At 35.9% G+C, this 18,218-nt stretch overlaps 1 protein-coding gene across 2 annotated transcripts; it reads left to right on the top strand.

Annotated features, from left to right (window-relative positions):
- The first annotated feature begins 444 nt into the window (after nucleotides 1-444).
- LOC104221374 (uncharacterized) lies at nucleotides 445-12,462 on the top strand. Of its 2 annotated transcripts, none has more exons than XM_009772444.2 (3): nucleotides 445-1,096; nucleotides 1,652-1,837; nucleotides 11,840-11,919. In XM_009772444.2, exons 1-3 carry the CDS (start codon nucleotides 617-619, stop codon nucleotides 11,891-11,893), a joined length of 720 nt encoding a protein of 239 aa, XP_009770746.1. In that variant the 5' UTR covers nucleotides 445-616; the 3' UTR covers nucleotides 11,894-11,919. The 2 variants fall into 2 exon arrangements, with proteins under 2 accessions (XP_009770746.1, XP_009770741.1); XM_009772439.2 differs by having other exon boundaries at nucleotides 447-1,096; nucleotides 11,898-12,462.
- Nucleotides 12,463-18,218: the final 5,756 nt, after the last annotated feature.

Raw genomic sequence — 18,218 nt, 5'->3', positions numbered from 1 at the left:
AAAGGGAAGACCTTTGGTAGAATTAAAAATTTATGGTGTATGATAAATTAACGTTTCAACTATAGATTAAACGTCAACAACTTGCATATGCCGTAAATATATATGTCCTACTATCAAATGTTTGCAAATCAAATGTGATCTATTTTGCAGTTACTGTACAAAATGATCCATTTGGAAACCTCTAAAATTGACAGTTATTATAGATGTTCTTCTGTGTTATTTTTTATCAAAAAAATATAAAATTATAAACAAATTTGAAGGAATTACAAACGCAGTCGACGAAAAAAAAGGAATTACAAAATCAATTGTTCAATTTTATTCGTTTACAGCACGAAAGCGATGGGCGATTCATGGAAACAATAGTACAGCTCCAACTGGTCCAAAGCGTGAACATTACGCGATTAGCATATCGTAGCAGCATAAACCTAGGAAAACACAAAATCGACAAACAAAACCCATTGTTATTACCCGTCTCGTGATTTTAAAACCCTTCCATTAGCCCATTTTTCCCAGCAAAATTAAACCTATCCTTAGTTGAAGCCATAACCTTTTTCTCTCATCTTCTTTTTATTTCACAAGAATTAATTGCATTTTCTTCCAATCAGTAGCTAGCAAAATGGGGGTTACAATACATGCCAAATCTGACTCAGAAGTTACGAGCATCGACGCATTTTCACCACCACGGTCACCGAGGAGGCCGCTGTACTATGTTCAGAGTCCATCGCACTCGCACCATGATCTTGAGAAGATGTCATACGGGTCGAGCCCATTCGGCTCGCCCGCCCATCACTACCACTGCTCCCCCATTCACCATTCCCGGGAGTCCTCAACGTCCAGGTTCTCTGCTTCGTTGAAGAACCCAGCTAGGAATCAGCTTACTGCCTGGAAGAGAATACCCAGGACAAACGACGATGACCCGGTAGATGAAGACGTCAACGATGACGAATTAGGAGAAGATGATGGCAAGTCTGGTGATGAGGGAAATGTCAGATTCTATATGCTGTGCTTTCTTTTCTCTTTCGTTGTGCTCTTCACCATCTTCTCCCTCATCCTTTGGGCTGCTAGTGTGCCTTACAAACCCAAAATCTTTGTTAAGGTACGTGAGAATGCTGTTAATTTCTTTTTTACTCATTTCCGATACAGTTTTTCCGGTCATGCAATTACTCTCGATCGTATAAACACAGCCCCATTTAACTCATTAAAATTACAGGGTCTCGAGACTTTACGTGGCACTATTATCGTACGAAATTTAAGGAAAATGAATATTTTTTAAGAATTTATGATTTTAGAACAATGTAATAACATTTGTATAAATATAAATTTTGATGGTCGTGGTTGTGTGGTTATAAAAGACAGTAACTTTTATTATAAAAATATAAACTGTATGTTTTTTTTAAAAATAAATTAATAAGTAAGAAAATATTGCCGAACGAATTGGAAAGAAGGGACGTTGTACAATGTCGGAACGTTTTTTCTTTTTTCAGCTATGGAGTCTGCAGTACCAAGATGGGTTTGGCTCAGTATTGTTAGTGTGAACGTCCATTTGCTTTATTTCGATAATAGCAGTAATAATTACACACTTTGCTTTTGTCAGTACGTATTGTTTACTATAATTAATGAGGACATGGGTTATAATCGTATGGTGGTGCAGAGCATGGTGTTCGAAAGTTTTAACGTGCAAGCAGGGACAGATAGGAGCGGGGTGCAAACGGACATGTTGACTCTAAATTCGACGGTCAGGATCTATTACCGGAACCCTGCAACTTTTTTCGGCGTGCATGTCACAGCTACACCACTTGAGCTTCACTATTACATGCTCAAGGTTGCCTCTGGTCAAGTAAGTCACATAATTTGAAAATTGATATCTCCTTTTTTTTCCCGTTAACGTTACAAGTTAGTGTAACTCTATTTTACACCGTCTGCAAATCAGCTTTTTATGCCTAGCTGTAAACACTTTTCTAAGCAGAATCTTACTATTAAAGGTGAGCTGAGTTTGCATTTAGGCATGGGGTTCCAGTGAGTGTGGAAAAATTAGTTGTTTAATTCTTGATGGGAAAACTCACAATAAAAATTATAAAAGTTTATATAAAGTTTTTGGACTAGTTACTAGTGCAAGGTTGTTTTGGGTTTGTGGGGGGGGGGGGGGGGTGACGAGCTCGAGAGAGTGGTTTGTCCAGTGTGAAGTGTTATTGCTATTGCTTTGGTTGGTGTGTTTTTGGGTAGCATAAAAAAGGCTGCAGAAAGTCTGTAGTCAGACTCATTGAATAAGGACTCGGGCTTCTTATTACCGGTTGGGCCCACTTTGGTTGTGATTAAACGAGCAAGCCAAGGTCAGTACTGTAGCTGCCTGTCACTACGCGCCCTAAAGACAATATTTTGATGGTGACTGCTGGTTGCAACAGGCCATCTTTAGTTGTATGGCTTAGCATGACTCCTAATAGGCTAATACTGTATTTTGGTTGTTAAATTAGGTGAGCTCAACAGCGGATTGAAGGACTATTGGTTATCATCTCAACAATTAAAATGTAGGATACCCTTCCTGATAAAATAAAAAATACAATGTTGGACACTTTATGTCAAATTGAATTTTACGGTTAATCTAGAGTCAATTGACCAACTCTAGTACATTATTTCTTTAAGGAAAAAGGATTTGTCAAGAAAGTTTGCGTCAAGAATGTTTAGAATCTCTGTGCACTCCCATTATACCCTATGACTCACTCTCTTCACAAAGGGTGTAACGGGCATAAAAAAATCTTTCTTGACAAAAAATTTCTTTTCTTTTGAAATGAAACTTTTAAATGCCTGTGTACTTTGAAGTACAAGTAGACTGCCTAACGAGACCAGGACTGGCCCAGTTATGCTGGCGTGATTGGGCTGCCCTATGTCTAGCTAGGGCTGCCTCAGCTTAGTAAAAATTAGGGCGTTCCCAATTAACCTATACCTATTTTTTTAAATTTTTTTAACTTGTACCCACTTTTTAAATAACTTCAGCCCCTTTCTCCTCCTTCTTCTCCCAGTGATCTCCATATCACTGGGGTTTTCACGAATTGAACCTCAGTAGTTTTCATTACTTGAGCATTTTATATAAACATTTGTTCATAATGAACGTACTTTGTTACTGAAAAGTACTATTATTATTAAATACAGAAGCTGTTCTTTTTTTATTTTTCCTTTTGCTGATGGTTTAATGACTGAATGATGTGATGCTAACAAGCATTCATCTTTATATTTTGGAATACCAAATAAATGGATTGTCAGATACAAAACAAAATAGAGCAAATTCAAGCAGAACCATAGTGCGTCTCCATCGTCGAGATGCTATGGTCAAGCAGAACCATAGTGTGTCTCCATCGTCGAGATGCTATGGCCAAGCAGAACCATAGTGCGTTCCTCGACGTTCCGATCCAGAATAAATCAATGAAGTCATCTCCATACTTAGAATAGGGAATTTGAAAGGTCAATCTTCCTCCCCCAAAAATAGAAACTTCAGCAGTACATACTCAAGGGTTTTAAAAACTTTAGCTCTAGAGCTGAAGTTCGACAGTTACAAAACAAAAACTTCAGCTCTAGAGCTGAAGTTCGCCAGTTACAAAACAAAAACTTCAGCTCTAGAGCTGAACTTCAGGCCCGGCTACTATAATGCTGAATTTTTGCGTGATTTCCTTTGCTACTTCAACCCCGTATGCTGAAGTTATGCGAAAAAGCGGGTACGTTTGCAATTTTTTTTGCAAAGCGGACACAAGTTAAAACGTGACACAAAAAACGAGTATAGATGCAAATGCCCCCTCAACTTACTCGAGCTTGCTTGGCTCAACTTATGTGGGTAGCGATAGGCCCATGCCCAAGGACCATTATGTAGTCGTAGTGATTGTATTTTTTTGCTAGTCTTTTGACATAAATTTGGTTGAAACTTGAAAAAAAAATTGTGTTAAAAATTATTTTTTGGAAGTTGAATTTGTATTCTTGCATTTTATTTGAAAAAACTTGAAGTTTTGTGAATGAAAGAAAAAATTTCACCCAAAAACTACCGTAACTAATTTTTTGGAACTTGAAAAAAAATTGTGTTCCATGAACAAACAATTTTCTCAATTTTTTTTTTTTTTTGGCCAAAATCATACGCAGCCACCTAAACTTGTGACTTGTTCCTATTAAACACTTATATTATCCAAAATTTGTACCTATTAGACACTTTTTTGACAACCAGCAGCTCGCCAAGAATATGACAAACTGACGAAATAACCGATGACATTTGCCATTTGAGTCCAAACTAATAATTAACAAAATGAATTATGAGGGGAAAAAAACAATTTTTAAGGAAGAAAAAACTAATTCTAACTCCCACCGAATCCACCCAAACCCACTCTTCCCTATCTTCTACTAAATCCATCAGCCACCGTCTCTAACCAATTTTTTTTTTTTTGGTTTTTAGTACTAATTCATTTGTAGTTTTAGATCTGATGCTTTTAGTTTTTGATCTAATACTTTTTGGAAAAAGAGAAGAAGGGGAATAGAAAAAGAGTGGTGGCAGTGGTGATCTCCATTTTTTCTGGTGAGCAAGGTGGTGGTGATTGTCAGTATCAAAGTGAAAGGAGGCGGTGGTGGTGGTGGTTTTCATATCCGAAAAAGATGAAGAAAGTAATAAATGGATTGTTGGCAGCGTCGATGACGATGATGGCAGAAGGTGGTGGTGTTGGTTCGAAAAATGAGGAAAAAACTGCTTGGTGGAGGCGATAATGGCAGATCCTAAGTTAAAACAACTGCGATAGTGGAGGAGATAGTGGAGGAGATGAGGTGATTGAAGAAAGAAAAAAAGGTGGATGGTGGTGGCTGCGGTGTCGGCGATGGCGCCAATGGTGGTGGTGGGAGCAGAAGTTACGGCAAGAAAGAATGAAGAAGAAAGAGATTTAAAAAAAAAAACTAAAAGAATGAAGAAGAAAGAGATTTAGAAAAAGCTAAACAAAAAGTACATCTCACGCTCTAAGTGGAGGTGTATCACACATACCAAACCATGTCAGCAAAAAGTGTCTAATAGGTACAAATTTTGAATAATATCAGTGTTCAATAGGAACTAGTCTTAGATAAAGTATCCAAGAGGAAAATCCGGACAAGTTTAGGTGGATGCGTATGATTTTGGCCTTTTTATGAAAAAATATACCAAAAATCTATACCCAAACGGGTGTTTTGTATACACCCCTGTATTTCGGCTTGATTGTATTCGTTGCGCAAATGCAGTTGATACATATTTGTATTCGTAACGCGAACATCTATAGCTAACCAAAATTGTATGAGTTGCGCATCTGAATACAAATGATACAAAAAGATAACAATTGACGGTCGCTATCAATGATAATTAGGCGAACTATAATTACATTTGGTAATTAGACTTTTAATTGGAGTGCTTTATGAAAATTTCTCTAAAAATCTTCGAGCTGAAATCTCAAAGTTAACTAGTGAAAATAACCTGTGGGTAGGGGCTGACCTATCCCAAGGACCATGCTCGATCATACTTCTTTTTGGGCCCAACCAGATTGGGTTGTGCTTGAGCTTGTAGAAATCATATGGGCTGGCCATTTTTTGGCCTGGTATTTAGCGTTTTTAGATGTGAAGCAAATATAACTATTCCTTCCGTACACTTTTACCTGTTCATAATGAGCAAACTTCATTTATGGCCAGCCGCTAGCCACAAAATTGCAGTATGCATTTTGTAGCCCAAACTAATTAAAAGTCTAGCCCAAGACCACTATCACTCTTCCCCCTCTCTATGGCATCCTCCTCGCTCGCTTCGCTGTTCCTCCGCCGCTATCAGAATTCAAATCACACCATCTATTCATCCTCACCCAACACCACAACCACCACCTCCTCAAAACCATAACTTCCTTCTCCCTCAGTGATCATATGCATTTTTCTCAGCCGAAGAAGCCGCTGCCGAACGCCGCCGTCGCAAACGCCGCCTCCGTATTGAACCACCAATCTTCACACTAACAGCAGTGGTTAAAAATTATATGTAATTATATTAATTTATAGAACTTAAATTCCTTTTTGGATTGTGGGCCGCACGGGTTGAGAATTTCGTCGTGTTTGTCTGGAGTTTGTGTTCACGAGATTTAATGGGTCCCTAATGGGCAAACATGGAAGTGTAAGAGCATTATACAAAATAGACTATCACTATACAATTATATACAATAGACTGTCACTAAACAAAATATATACAAAATAGATTGAAACTAGACCCGAAGTATTATCTTTGTGTATGAGGTTAGAAAGCATTTTTAAGTTATATTGTAGAAGTACACTTGAATTCACAGAAGGTAAGAGTAGAAACTAGGTTTTAGCTATGTCGTATGTTGATGACATAAGAACGCTGCAGATTAGTTAGCTAGGACTCATCATGCTCTGCCTTGAAAAAATAAATAATCAAAGATTGAACTATGTTGAAAAAAAAAAAAAAGATAGAACTATATTCTAATTCACTTCTAGAAGTTCAAATTTAAGGACATTATCTTAAAGGTCAGGTCTATTAGTTTAAACTTTTAACACTTCTGTGTCCTGAAGTTCAATTTTTTTTATTTATTATCAATCTTGAGGACATTGTGCCTTGAAATTAAGTTATTCTAGTTCTAGCTTCAAAACTTTTGAGTCTTGAAGTTCTACTTTTAGGTTCAAATTAAAGAACAATTTGTCCTGAAATTAAGTTTTTTCAAACTTAAGACTCTAAATGCTGTTAGTTCAATCTTTAGGACATTATGTTGTAAAATAAACAAATGTCAAATTCAAATTTTAAGACATTGTATTCTAGAATTGAGTTTTTTTCTGTTTAAACTTGAGGATATTGTGTCCTGAAATTCAAAATTTTTAGCTCAAACTTCAGGACACTATATCCTATAAGTTAAATTTTTTTTTTAGTTCAAACTTTAGGATACTATGTCATAATGTTATACTTTTTCAATTTAAACTTTATGACATTGTAATGAAGTTCAATTTTATTATACGTAAAATACTTGCAACTTTATATTCTAAGAGAAAAATAAAACTAAGCAAAGCCATCTTCATAAAGCATAACAACTTAAATAGAAGAAGAAGAAAAAGAAGTAGCATTAGAAGAAGAACGTCAGAAGGCTATTGTACGGAAGGTATTAATATACAAATTTTAGCTGGACAAGTAAAAGTGAATGAAAAAAGTAGTTTTAAATTACAAAGACCTTTTTACTCTCTGCTCTTTTATCTCTACACCTAGCAATGAATGTTACCGTGTGAATAGTGTTTCTATCAAGTTTATTTTTGAGAATACCTGTGCTTCCATAGGAAACTCTTTCTTTAGCTTTTAATGTGTCTTTCATAATGCTTTTCATTCCTCCAAACTAGACCCAAAGTATTATCTTTGCGTATGAGGTTAGAAAACATTTTTAAGTTATAGAAGTACTCTTGAATTCACCGTAGGTAAAAATAGAAGATAGGTTTTAGCTATGTAGTATGTTGACATAAGAACGATGAAGATTAAATTAGTTAGCTAGGACTTATCATGCTCTGTTTCGAAAAAATAAATAAATCGAAGATTGAACTATGTTCTAAGTCAGCTCTAATTTGAGGACTCGAAGTCAGTTCTTTTAGTTTAAATTTTAGCACTTTGTATCCTGAAATTTAATTTTATCTGATCAAACGTCAGGACATTATGTCTTGAAATTAAATTATACCGGTTCATGCAGGTTTTATTTTAGGTTCAAACTTTAGAATATTATGTCCTGAAATTAATGTTATACCCTATGTTTTCATACGTGAAAGTACGCCACAAGTAAATTGATACAAGCTCGGAAATGAGATGTTGCATCCCGCATTTTCGTACGTTAAAGTTTCGTCGTAAGTTAATCGACATAAGCTCGGGAATGAGATTATTTTTGAAGTTATAAGATTATGCTATTTCAAACAAGAGATAAGTAAATTCGTGAATGTGAGAGGGTAAACGAATAGAAGAAAATGAGTTTCGTCGAAACGTGACATTTTGAGGTAAATACGGTCCAAGCTATAATACTCCGTAGTTATGGACTAGTGCCATACAAGCTACCACATGACCATGATAGTAAGGTATATTAAAAGTGAGTAGTATTTTAAGTAATTTGAAATAATTCTTAATTATGTGGATAATTGGGTAATTGCTGATTTTTAGTGGGAGATTAACCAAATAATTTAAATGTTTCATAAGCATAACAAGCCCCCCCTCCCCCCAACGTGGCAGCCAATGAGGTTGGATCAAAACCCAAGTAGTGACTCTTGGTTTAGGAAACTAGGTGGTATATGTTAGGGGAATTTGGTGGCTAAGTAATCCCTAAAGTGGGGCCCACTTGCAAGGTTAAAAATCAACCTTCCTAATTCATTAAAGGGAGATGGATTAGAACTTCAAAAAAGCCACGGGTGAATTCTCAAAATAGGAATTCATATGAACCCTTACTATCATGATATTAAAGGGAAGCGTCACAATAAAAAATTATGGGGCATTATTAAAATAAAAAAATTCAATTCAAATTTTAGGCATTGTATCAAATTTTAGGGCATTGTATTCTGAAGTTCTCCTCAAACTTGAGAATACTATGTCCTTAAATTATATTTTTTCAGTTCATACTTAAGGATACTATGTCATGAAATTATACCTTTTCCGTTTAAACTAGGGCTGTTTAAGGGGAGGGTCTTATTAGATCCTTAAGGGTACGGGGAGGGTAAGGTAAGGGAAGGTTCCTTGAGGGTGATTTTCTTAAGGGTATTTTTTTTGGTACCCTACCACTACCCCTACCGGTCCTAAGGGTGCGGTACTGGTATTTATGGGTAATTTTAAGTTAAAATTTTAAAAATAAATTATATTATAATAGAAACAAACTTTAATATATGGAAAAAATTCAAAACTTTTATTTCAATACTTATAAAAAAATTATATATATTTTTTACAATTTACGGAATTGTTCAATAATTTATATTGGTTATTCGCTTGAAATGGATAGCACTTGTTCTTCTGCATCACCGCTGTCTCTGGTAGATAGTATTTCACTATAGGCATCGTTGTCTTCTTGAATTATTTCTGGAAGGCCAAAGTTTTTTCTCTTCAAATATTTCAGCAAGTCTTCATCGCAAACATAATTTCTAACATGGATATTCGTGCTCTTTGAGCTTTTCTTTATTTGTTTTTTAAAAGTATAGCTGAATTTGAAGTATAAGAATAATGAAGAAAAACCATAAAAAAATTATGACGTTATCTTTAAGTTGAATTCTCAAATTTTATTAACAAGTGATGTTATCAAAGAAAAGCTGACAATTACTTGATAAAATTTAATACAAGGAAAATGACAATTTGAATCTTTAAACTTAAGTTCAAATTCTTTAGGTCAATTTGCTCGTTGGTCAACTAGAAGTCAAATAAGAAAAAGATGCCCTAAAACATACTATTCGGTCCAGGCCATGCCAATTTCAGGGGAAGTGCACAGTTGGCCAGTAATAAGATATGTATTTACTTTTAAGTCACTGTTTAAAATATCTTTAGTCTTTAGCCACTGCTTTAATAAACTTTTACCCGTCCGAACGAAAATACCCTTCTGTTCATAAAGTTCATGACCAAGTGTACTTAGCTTATGAGCTTGTTACTGTAAATTCATGACTAGCTGTCCTTATTTTATGAGCTTGTAAGTCTAAGTTTAGGACTACCTGTCCTTAACTTTTGAACTTGTAACTCTAAGTTCAGGACAGCATGTCCTTAACTTTTGAACTTGGAACTCGAAGTTCAGGACTACCTGTCCTTAATTTCTATGCTTGTAACTCTAAGTTAACTTCCAACTCTAAGTTCAAGACCAAGTGTCCTTTACTTATGAGCTTGTTACTGTAAGTTCAGGACCAAGTGTCCTTAACTTATGAGCTTGTTACTGTAAGTTCAGGACTAACTGTCCTTAATTTATGAGCTTGTAAGTCTAAGTTAAGGACTATCTGTCCTTAACTTTTGAACTTGTAACTCTAAGTTTAGGACTATATGTCCTTAACTTTTGAACTTGGAACTCGAAGTTCAGGACTACCTATCCTTAATTTCTGTGCTTGTAACTCTAAGTTAAGGACCAAATGTTCGTAATTTTTGAACTTCCAACTCTAAGTTCAGGACCAAGTGTCCTTATCTTATGGGCTTGTTACTGTAAGCCCAGGACTAACTGTCCTTAACTTTTGAACTTGTAACTCTAAGTTCAGGACTACATGTCCTTATTTTTTGAACTTGGAACTTTAATTTCAGGACAACGGCAAAACATATGCAGTTATTCTCTTCAAATCAAATGTACAAAATTCTAGGTTCTATGTTATCGGACGAGAGGCCTGGAAACTTCCAAACTCCAAAGTCATGGAAAAAGAAGATAATTTGTTGATGATTTCCCTCTTCCTATTTACAGTCATCTTGTCTCCTTCCTTGTATAGTCTCTCAATCTCCGAGTGAGAACTGGGTTAGCTAGTGAGATGAGCTCACCTGGTCGATCTCGAGGAGGAGAAAAGGAACAAAGAGCAAGGACTTTTGACACTGAAGCAAAGAAGATGTGCTGGGCCAAGACGGGGTCAAGAGATAGAAGAAAGGTTAACACCGTCTTTTGATATTAATTTTAATAGACTAGTGACTACTTCTGCTTAGCATTTAAAAAACTGGATAAAAAGTAAATACCACTTTAAAAAGTGGCTACCCCACGCAATTTTTACCCAATTTCACGGGTTGGAAATATAGGCACTAGATTGGCTTGGTCTTCTAATTGGCAAGTATTGGGCCCCTTTTCTCAGGTTGGTCTGGCTGGTTTCCGGGGAGAAATTCAAAAATAGTCAGATTTACAACTGGTCGTTCAAAAATAGTCCAGTTTCAAAAGTAATCGAAATTTAGCCACTTTCATGTAAAGATAAATCTGAGCGAAAACACTGTTCAAAACCCGAAAAATACGCCAGCATATTATGCTGGAGTTCCAGCATATTATGCTGGAGTTCCAGCATAAGTATACTTGAACTCCAACGTATTATACTAGAGTTCCAGGATAAGTATGCTGGAACTCCAGTATAATATGATGGAGTTCCAGCATAAGTACACTAGAACTACAACATAATTTACTGGAGTTACAGCAAGTATACCGGTCCAGCATAATATACTGGAGTTTGGAGCACCAGTGCTCCAGTCTCCAGTATATTATACTGGAGCCAACAAAGTATACCGGTCCAGCATAATATGCTGGAGTTCATACACAGGTGCACCGAACTCCAGTATATTATGTTGGACCGGTCTCTGTTGCAGCAAAATAGTGGCTATTTTTCATTGACTTGGTAAATGTTGGCTATTTTTGAATGACCAGTCCGAAAACTGGCTATATCTTGCTATTTTACTGGTTTCCAGGAATAACCCGGCCCAGTTGTTAGTATAATTACAATAAGATGACTTAATTTTTGTTAATTACATAGAGAAATAATTTTAAAATATTCGTCAAAGAAGTTGAAGATTAATTATCCAGAAATGAACCTAGCATTTAATTTGAAGGAGGGAGTAATATTCTTTTTGGTTTTCGGTGTTTGGTATCCGCATTCTACGTTGGAGGTTAAAGGGCTTCCAATCAAAGACGACTATACCTTGTACTCGAACTCAAAACCTTTGGTTAAGGATGAGAGCGTACTTTCCATTGGTGGAGTATATTTTGTCCATGAATTTCAGTCTTTTTATTTAAGAAAATATTTGAGATGACCTTGATGAAATTATTTTATGCTCTTATCTAGAACAGAGTCCACAAATTAAATTACATGTTTTTGTTTGAATAAAGAGTACCACTACTAACACCAAGACTTTTTGTTGATGCAGTTCCTACTACTTCTTTCTCTCCTTACTCAGTCTAATGTCTTTTTAATGCTTTAAGTAGATGAAGAAGTTTTATCAGCGAAGGAAGAGTAACCGTATTGTGGTTGCTGTTCTTCAAGGACACCAAATTCCCCTCTATGGTGCGATTCCACTTCTTAGTGATGCTAAAGACCGGATTCAAGCTGTCTCTGTGCCGCTCAACTTAACAATCCTAATGAGGTCAAGGGCCTATATATTGGGAAGGCTGGTGAATCCCAAGTTCTACATTCGTATCTCATGTGAAGTTATTCTCAGAGGCAAACACCTAGGCAAACACATCAACTTGACCAGTTCTGGTTCTTGTACTTATCGATGAATTCTTCTTGCTTTAGGCTCTTTTCTCTTATGTCGAGTAACTTGAAAAAATTGGTCAGATTTCTTGAGTTTCACTCTAATTGTTGGTGAGCTTCTAGTTTGATTATAGGTGATCAAAGAGTCAATAATAGTCAGCTAAGAGATGTATATTGATTAACTGTAGGAGAATATATGTTGTGTGTGAAACATGACTTTTGTCAATTAGAGTAGTATTCTTTATCTGTAACCTAAACTTTGGAACTTCATTTCATTTTTTTCTGATTTTTTTTTCATGTCTCTAACTTCATATATTTGATAGATTCGATATATTGTCTAAATCAATGAGAACATTAGTTATTAAAGTTGGGTGTTCAGACTTAATATGTTTTATAAAGAAAATTAATAGACTTTATTTTATCTCTAGTGATACTGACCTTTTATAGATAAAATATTAATGTAATACAATTTAATTCAATAGGACAATCAATGCAGTTGTTTCAAATAATCACCGGACTATGCCTTCTTCCCCCCCCCCCCCCATATTATAACTATTTGTAAATTTGAGCATAACCTATATCAAGCATACAATAGATCAAGCTCAAGCTGAAATTTCAGAAGACAGATAATGTAATTTATTTTTATGAAATAAGAAATATCTCTCCTCCTTCTCATTTTTCTTTTACCTAAATTAGGGTTTACGTCCGCAAATTCAATGACAATTTGTTTATTTGCTATTCCAATATGGTATCAGAGCTAGTGTGCTGCTAGCTCTCATTCACAATCGACGGATAGTACCCTCTTCAGCTTTCTCCGGTGATTTTTTCTTTTCAGCAAGTCACTTGCGAAGAGTTAAGGTTTTTGCAATTTGGTTCCGAAAATAAAATTTGTTGGTTTTACGCACTACTTCAACTTCACTCAGGTCTATTTTGGTGTAATCAGATTAATTTGCCGGTAAATTCTTTCCTTGACACATTTGATTTTTGTGTCTAGTGGTGATAGTTTGTGGTGTTGCCTTTTGATATTAGTAGAATTGTCTATTTTTGCTTTGCATATTATATTACAATGGGTAGTACTCCAACCTCTGTGTTTGATCCTATATTTGCATCTCCTTTGTCGGATTCTGACAGGTTTACCCTATTTTCTGTTGATCCATCACATCCATTTTGTATTTCACCCATCTGATAATCCAATACTCCTCTAGTATCTCCTCCTTTTGATGGACGCGGTAATGTTATATGGCAAAAGAATATGCTTGTTGCTCTTTAGGCCAAAAATAAACTCGGGATTGTCACTAGAAGAAATCCTCAACTAGAGCCAGATTCTCCCTACTACACTGCTTGGGAATTACGCAATGATATTCTCATGCATGGATACCAATTCCTTAACTAGAAATGTTTATTTTAGTCTGATAGGTTGTGATATGGCTAAAGATATTTGGTCAATCTAATGGATCAAAATATATCTAAATCCAAAGGGAAATAAGTGATATTAATCAAGGGTCCTCAGACATAGCTACATATTTTACTAGAATGAAGGGTTATTGGGATGAGTTACATGTTGTCTATGTGGGACAACGTGCACACGTGGAGCTCTAATGAAACTTCTATAGGATCATCAACTATTCCAATTTTTGAGTGGTCTTAAGCGATACTTATTTTTCTACAAAACTAATACTCTATGCTTCAATATGATGAACATAGGAAGGAGAGTTCCTCTCATATTCCCAGCTTCGCAAATGACTCAGCTTCATTCTCTGTTTGAGTTAGTCAAGGGTTTAATAAGAGATTTCTCTCTCAAAAGTTCCACATTGATCCAAAAAAAGCAATTCTCCTCAAATGTTTCATGCAAATATTGTAAGAAGCCTAGACACAAAATTGAAAAGTATTACAGATTGCATGATTTTCCTCAAGATTTTAAGTTCACCAAAAATAAAAGTTCAGCTTCTTGTGTTCAAGGTGTAGAACCCCCACATCAATTTGGTTTCACTAAAGAACAATATCAACACCTTCTAACTTTAATCGAGCATACACATCACTCCTCTTGCTGCTTCCACTTTTAATTCTAAGAGCTTATTTGGTGACAATGTTGCCTTTGCCAGCTTTTCAGGTATGTGTTGTTCTGTAGTTATAGTCCTGATTTTTATGTGTGGCATATCAAAGTTAGATGTAGGGTCTTGAATTTTAGACTCAGGTGTAATAAATCACGTGACACTACATTAACGTTTTCTTCATGATCTACAACCCTTACCTGCTCCTTTTTTAATTACTCTATCTATGGTTACTTAGTGAAGGTTATATCTACTGGTTCTTTACGTTTAAGACATGATATAACTTTACACAATGTACTCCTTGTGCCTTCTTTTAATTTTATCTTGATCTCTATTTCACAAATTAATTATTCAACTTAATTGTTATGCAATTCTTACCAAGTCTGCCTATTTTATATAGGGCCCTTCACTGAAGAGACCATTGAGAATTGATAGAGTTGCTAAAGAATTGTATTTTCTGCATCCAGATGCTTCATTAGATTTAGTTTCTTGTTCAATTTCTCTTGCAACTAGCCCTTGTGTTTATATTAATGTGGGTAATTCTCATGTTTCTGCTATCAAACCTGTCTCTGGTTCTGTTAGGTCTGTTGACATGTATAGTCCTTTTGTTTCTGCAGTTACTTTTATGAAACATAGTATCTCTTGTACTTCACCTCAGATTGGAAATAAAATTGATGTATTTTGGCATCAAAGATTGGGACATATGCTTTCCACAAAACGAGATCCATTTCATGCTTGTCTGATAAACTTTTTTCCAAACAATAATTTCTTTTTTCTGTTTGTCTAATGGCTAGACAACACAAAATACCTTTTGTTTCAAGCTCAATTCATTCTATTATTCCATTTCAGTTAGTTCATATTGACATATGGGGGTCATATCACATTAGAACCTATAATGGTTTTCGATATTTTCTGACCTTAATTGATGATTACTCTAGAGTCACCTCGACTCATTTTGAGTCTGGTAAAATTAATGACCTTCCTGTTTTAATAGCATTTGTTTTCATGGTCAAAGTTCATTTTAGTTCAAATGTTCATACATTCAGGTCTGATAATACTTTTGAATTGGAAGGGGAAGGGGAGTACTGATTGCCAAGCATTTTTATTTTCTGCCAATGGTGTTTCACATCAAACCTCTGTGCCTTACACTTATCAACAAAAAGGGGTAGTCGAGAAAAAGCATAAATACCTTCTAGAGGTCTCAAGGGAATTACTGTTTCAATCAAAGATTCCTCTGAAATATTGGGTGAATATGTTTAACTGCGACCTATTTGTCAACATGATTTCTTCTACTATTTTGCTCAATATTTCTCCCTTTGAAAAGTTTCATGGGCACCTGCCTTCTTATGCTCATTTGAAATCCTTTAGTAGTTTATCTTATGCTTCTTCCCCTAAAGTTGGTAGGAACAACTTCCATTCAAGCTTAATTGTTGATATATTTCTTGGTTATCCTTGTGGTAAAAATGGCTATAAACTTCTCAGTTGATATTCTCACTCAATTTTCTATTCTAAGGATGTGGTGTTTTATTTGTGCCTTTCCTTATCATTCCCGTACCCCTTCTTTCTTCTCCTCCTCCTTCATCCAATTTTCTTGATCTTCCACCAGATAACGCTTTTCCTTCCTCTTCTCCCCTACTCAATATTAGCCCAAGTTTCTCCTGCCATGCTTCAGTTCTTCTATCACAGAATCCTTCTCCCTTTTCTCGGCATTATGTTACTCCACCTTCACCATAACATGTTTCTTCCTATTTTTCTCCATTTCTTGGTTCTTTACCTTTTCCACCACCTCCTTCTCTTCCTCTCATAAGGTCTACTAGAACCGTTAATCCTCCTTTTTACCTCTCAGATGGTATATGTTCTCATGTTCATCCACATATACCTATTTTTATTAACGCCAAGGTGTCTACTTCATAACATTCATACACATGATCCTCAATACTACTAACATACAACCTCTCACCCTGCTTGGCAAGAGGCCATGTTGAAGGAGTTTGAAACACTGGATGCTAATCATACATGAGATATAGTCCCGCTCCCTTCTAATAAAAAGGCAATCCCTTGTAAATGGGTATATAAAAACAAAAGTCTGATAGTTCTATTAAAAGGTATGAAGCAAGATTAGTCATTAGAGGGAAAACTCAAAAGGAAGGTGTTGACTACAATGAGATATTTTCACTTGTTGTACAACTTACTGCTATTAAATGTCTATTATCTTTAGCTGTTAAAAGAAATTGGACAATATTCCAACTTGATATCAACAATTCCTTCCTCCATGGTGATCTCCATGAGGAAGTTTATATGAAGGTTTCCCGTGGCCTTATGGTTTCTTCTTCTTGTTCTTCTTCACCTCTGGTTTGTAAATTCTGAAAATCCTTATATGGACCTAGGCAAGCTTCTAGACAATAGTTTTCAAAATTGTCTGAAGCCTTACTCTCCAAAGGCTATACATCAAGCAAAAATAGTTACTATTTTTTCACCAAGAATTATGATGATTCATTGGTAGTGTTATCTGTTTATGCTTATGACATTATGTTTTCTGGGGATGACCTCTTTGAATTGAATAGTTTAAAGGCATTTTTGGATGCGTAGTTCAAGATCAAGGATCTGGGTTATGTACATTATTTCTTGGGCCTGGAGGAGATTACCTCTCATCCTGGTGGATATCGTGCGAGCCAACAGAAGTATGCTTCAAACTTGCTAGCTAAATTTAATTGCCATCATCCCTCACCATTTGTCACACCTCTTGACCCTCCTACCGAATTGGTTGATATGAATGCACTTTCTGGTGATGCTAGTGCTTTTAGGAAGCTTATCGGCAAGCATGACTTTCTCCAACACACAAGACCAGATATCTTTTTCTCTGTCCAACATCTGAGTCAGTTTTAGCAAAAGCCTCAACTTCCTGACATGATGACTGGTCTCCATGTATTGAAATATCTTATGAATGACTCTACTCAAGGTATTCTTTTGTCTAACCACTCTCCCTTAGAAAACGGAGTTGCTTGAAAGCAGATTTCAGAATTACATAGGTGGATGTAGAGATCACCGGTGTCCTACTCGAGACGAAGTACTTGTCGTCCCCAAACCAAAAGGGATGAGGGAAAAAGGCTCGAGAAAGCATCCTTGGAAGGGGGAATATCTGAAAAAGTGTTAGCGGAAAAAAAAACCCAGGTCTCTTGTTTCCAGTTTTTTTTCTTAATCAATCATAGGTGATGACAGTTCTGGCAAATTTCAAGGAAGCATGGCTCGCTTGTTAGGCTTTATGAATTTTCTTTTCTATGACCCACTGCTGATTTCTCACCTAAGGCCTACTCATATTCTGATTGAGCTGCTTGTGTAAATTCTAGAAAGTCAGTCACTAGTTTCTTTATTACTCTTGGAGATAGTCCCCTTTCTTGGAAGAGTAAGAAGTAGTCTACTATCTCTTTGTCTTGTTGAGGCTGAGTATAGCGTCTTGATGGTAGTTGTTGAACTATCTTGGCTTGGTAGGCTTCTAAATATCCTTTGTTCGCCCCTCTTTGATCTTGTCCTTGTTTTGTTTTTATGATAGCAGGGCTGCACTTCATATTGCTAAGGATTCTGTATTTCACATCTGCACTAAAAATATTGAGGTTGAATGCCATTTTATTAGGGATTGCCTATATGCTGACCTCATCTCTTTATATTTTTTTCTTCTTACAAGCAACTTGCAGATCTTACGACTAAGCCCTTGCATGGTGCTGCTCATAGAGCTGTTTTTCTAAGCTGGGAGTGTTTTCACTCTCCAGCTGGAGGGAGGGAGTATAAACATGAGCGTACATCAAGCCCAAACTGGAGTTTCAGAGAGTAGGCCCAATTGTAGCGAGACCGGAACCAAAATGTGGTTCTTTTGGACTCAAACTACACAAATAGGTAATAAAAAAATGACCTTTTTATATATAGCGCCATACTACCTGACGCTATATACTAACAGTAACGACACCGTTAAAGTATAGCGCCAGGTATTGTGGCACTATACTGTAA

The sequence above is a fragment of the Nicotiana sylvestris genome, chromosome 3, assembly GCF_000393655.2.
Source record: "Nicotiana sylvestris chromosome 3, ASM39365v2, whole genome shotgun sequence".
Lineage (NCBI taxonomy): Eukaryota > Viridiplantae > Streptophyta > Magnoliopsida > Solanales > Solanaceae > Nicotiana > Nicotiana sylvestris.
This window is presented reverse-complemented; position numbering and strand designations above follow the sequence as displayed.

Coding starts and splice junctions, on each gene's coding strand:
- LOC104221374 (XM_009772439.2), top strand. CDS start 617: ATGGGGGTTACAATACATGCCAAATCTGACTCAGAAGTTACGAGCATC. Junction 1,097..1,651: donor AACCCAAAATCTTTGTTAAG/GTACGTGAGAAT, acceptor ATGGTGGTGCAG/AGCATGGTGTTCGAAAGTTT. Junction 1,838..11,897: donor TCAAGGTTGCCTCTGGTCAA/GTAAGTCACATA, acceptor TGCTTTAAGTAG/ATGAAGAAGTTTTATCAGCG.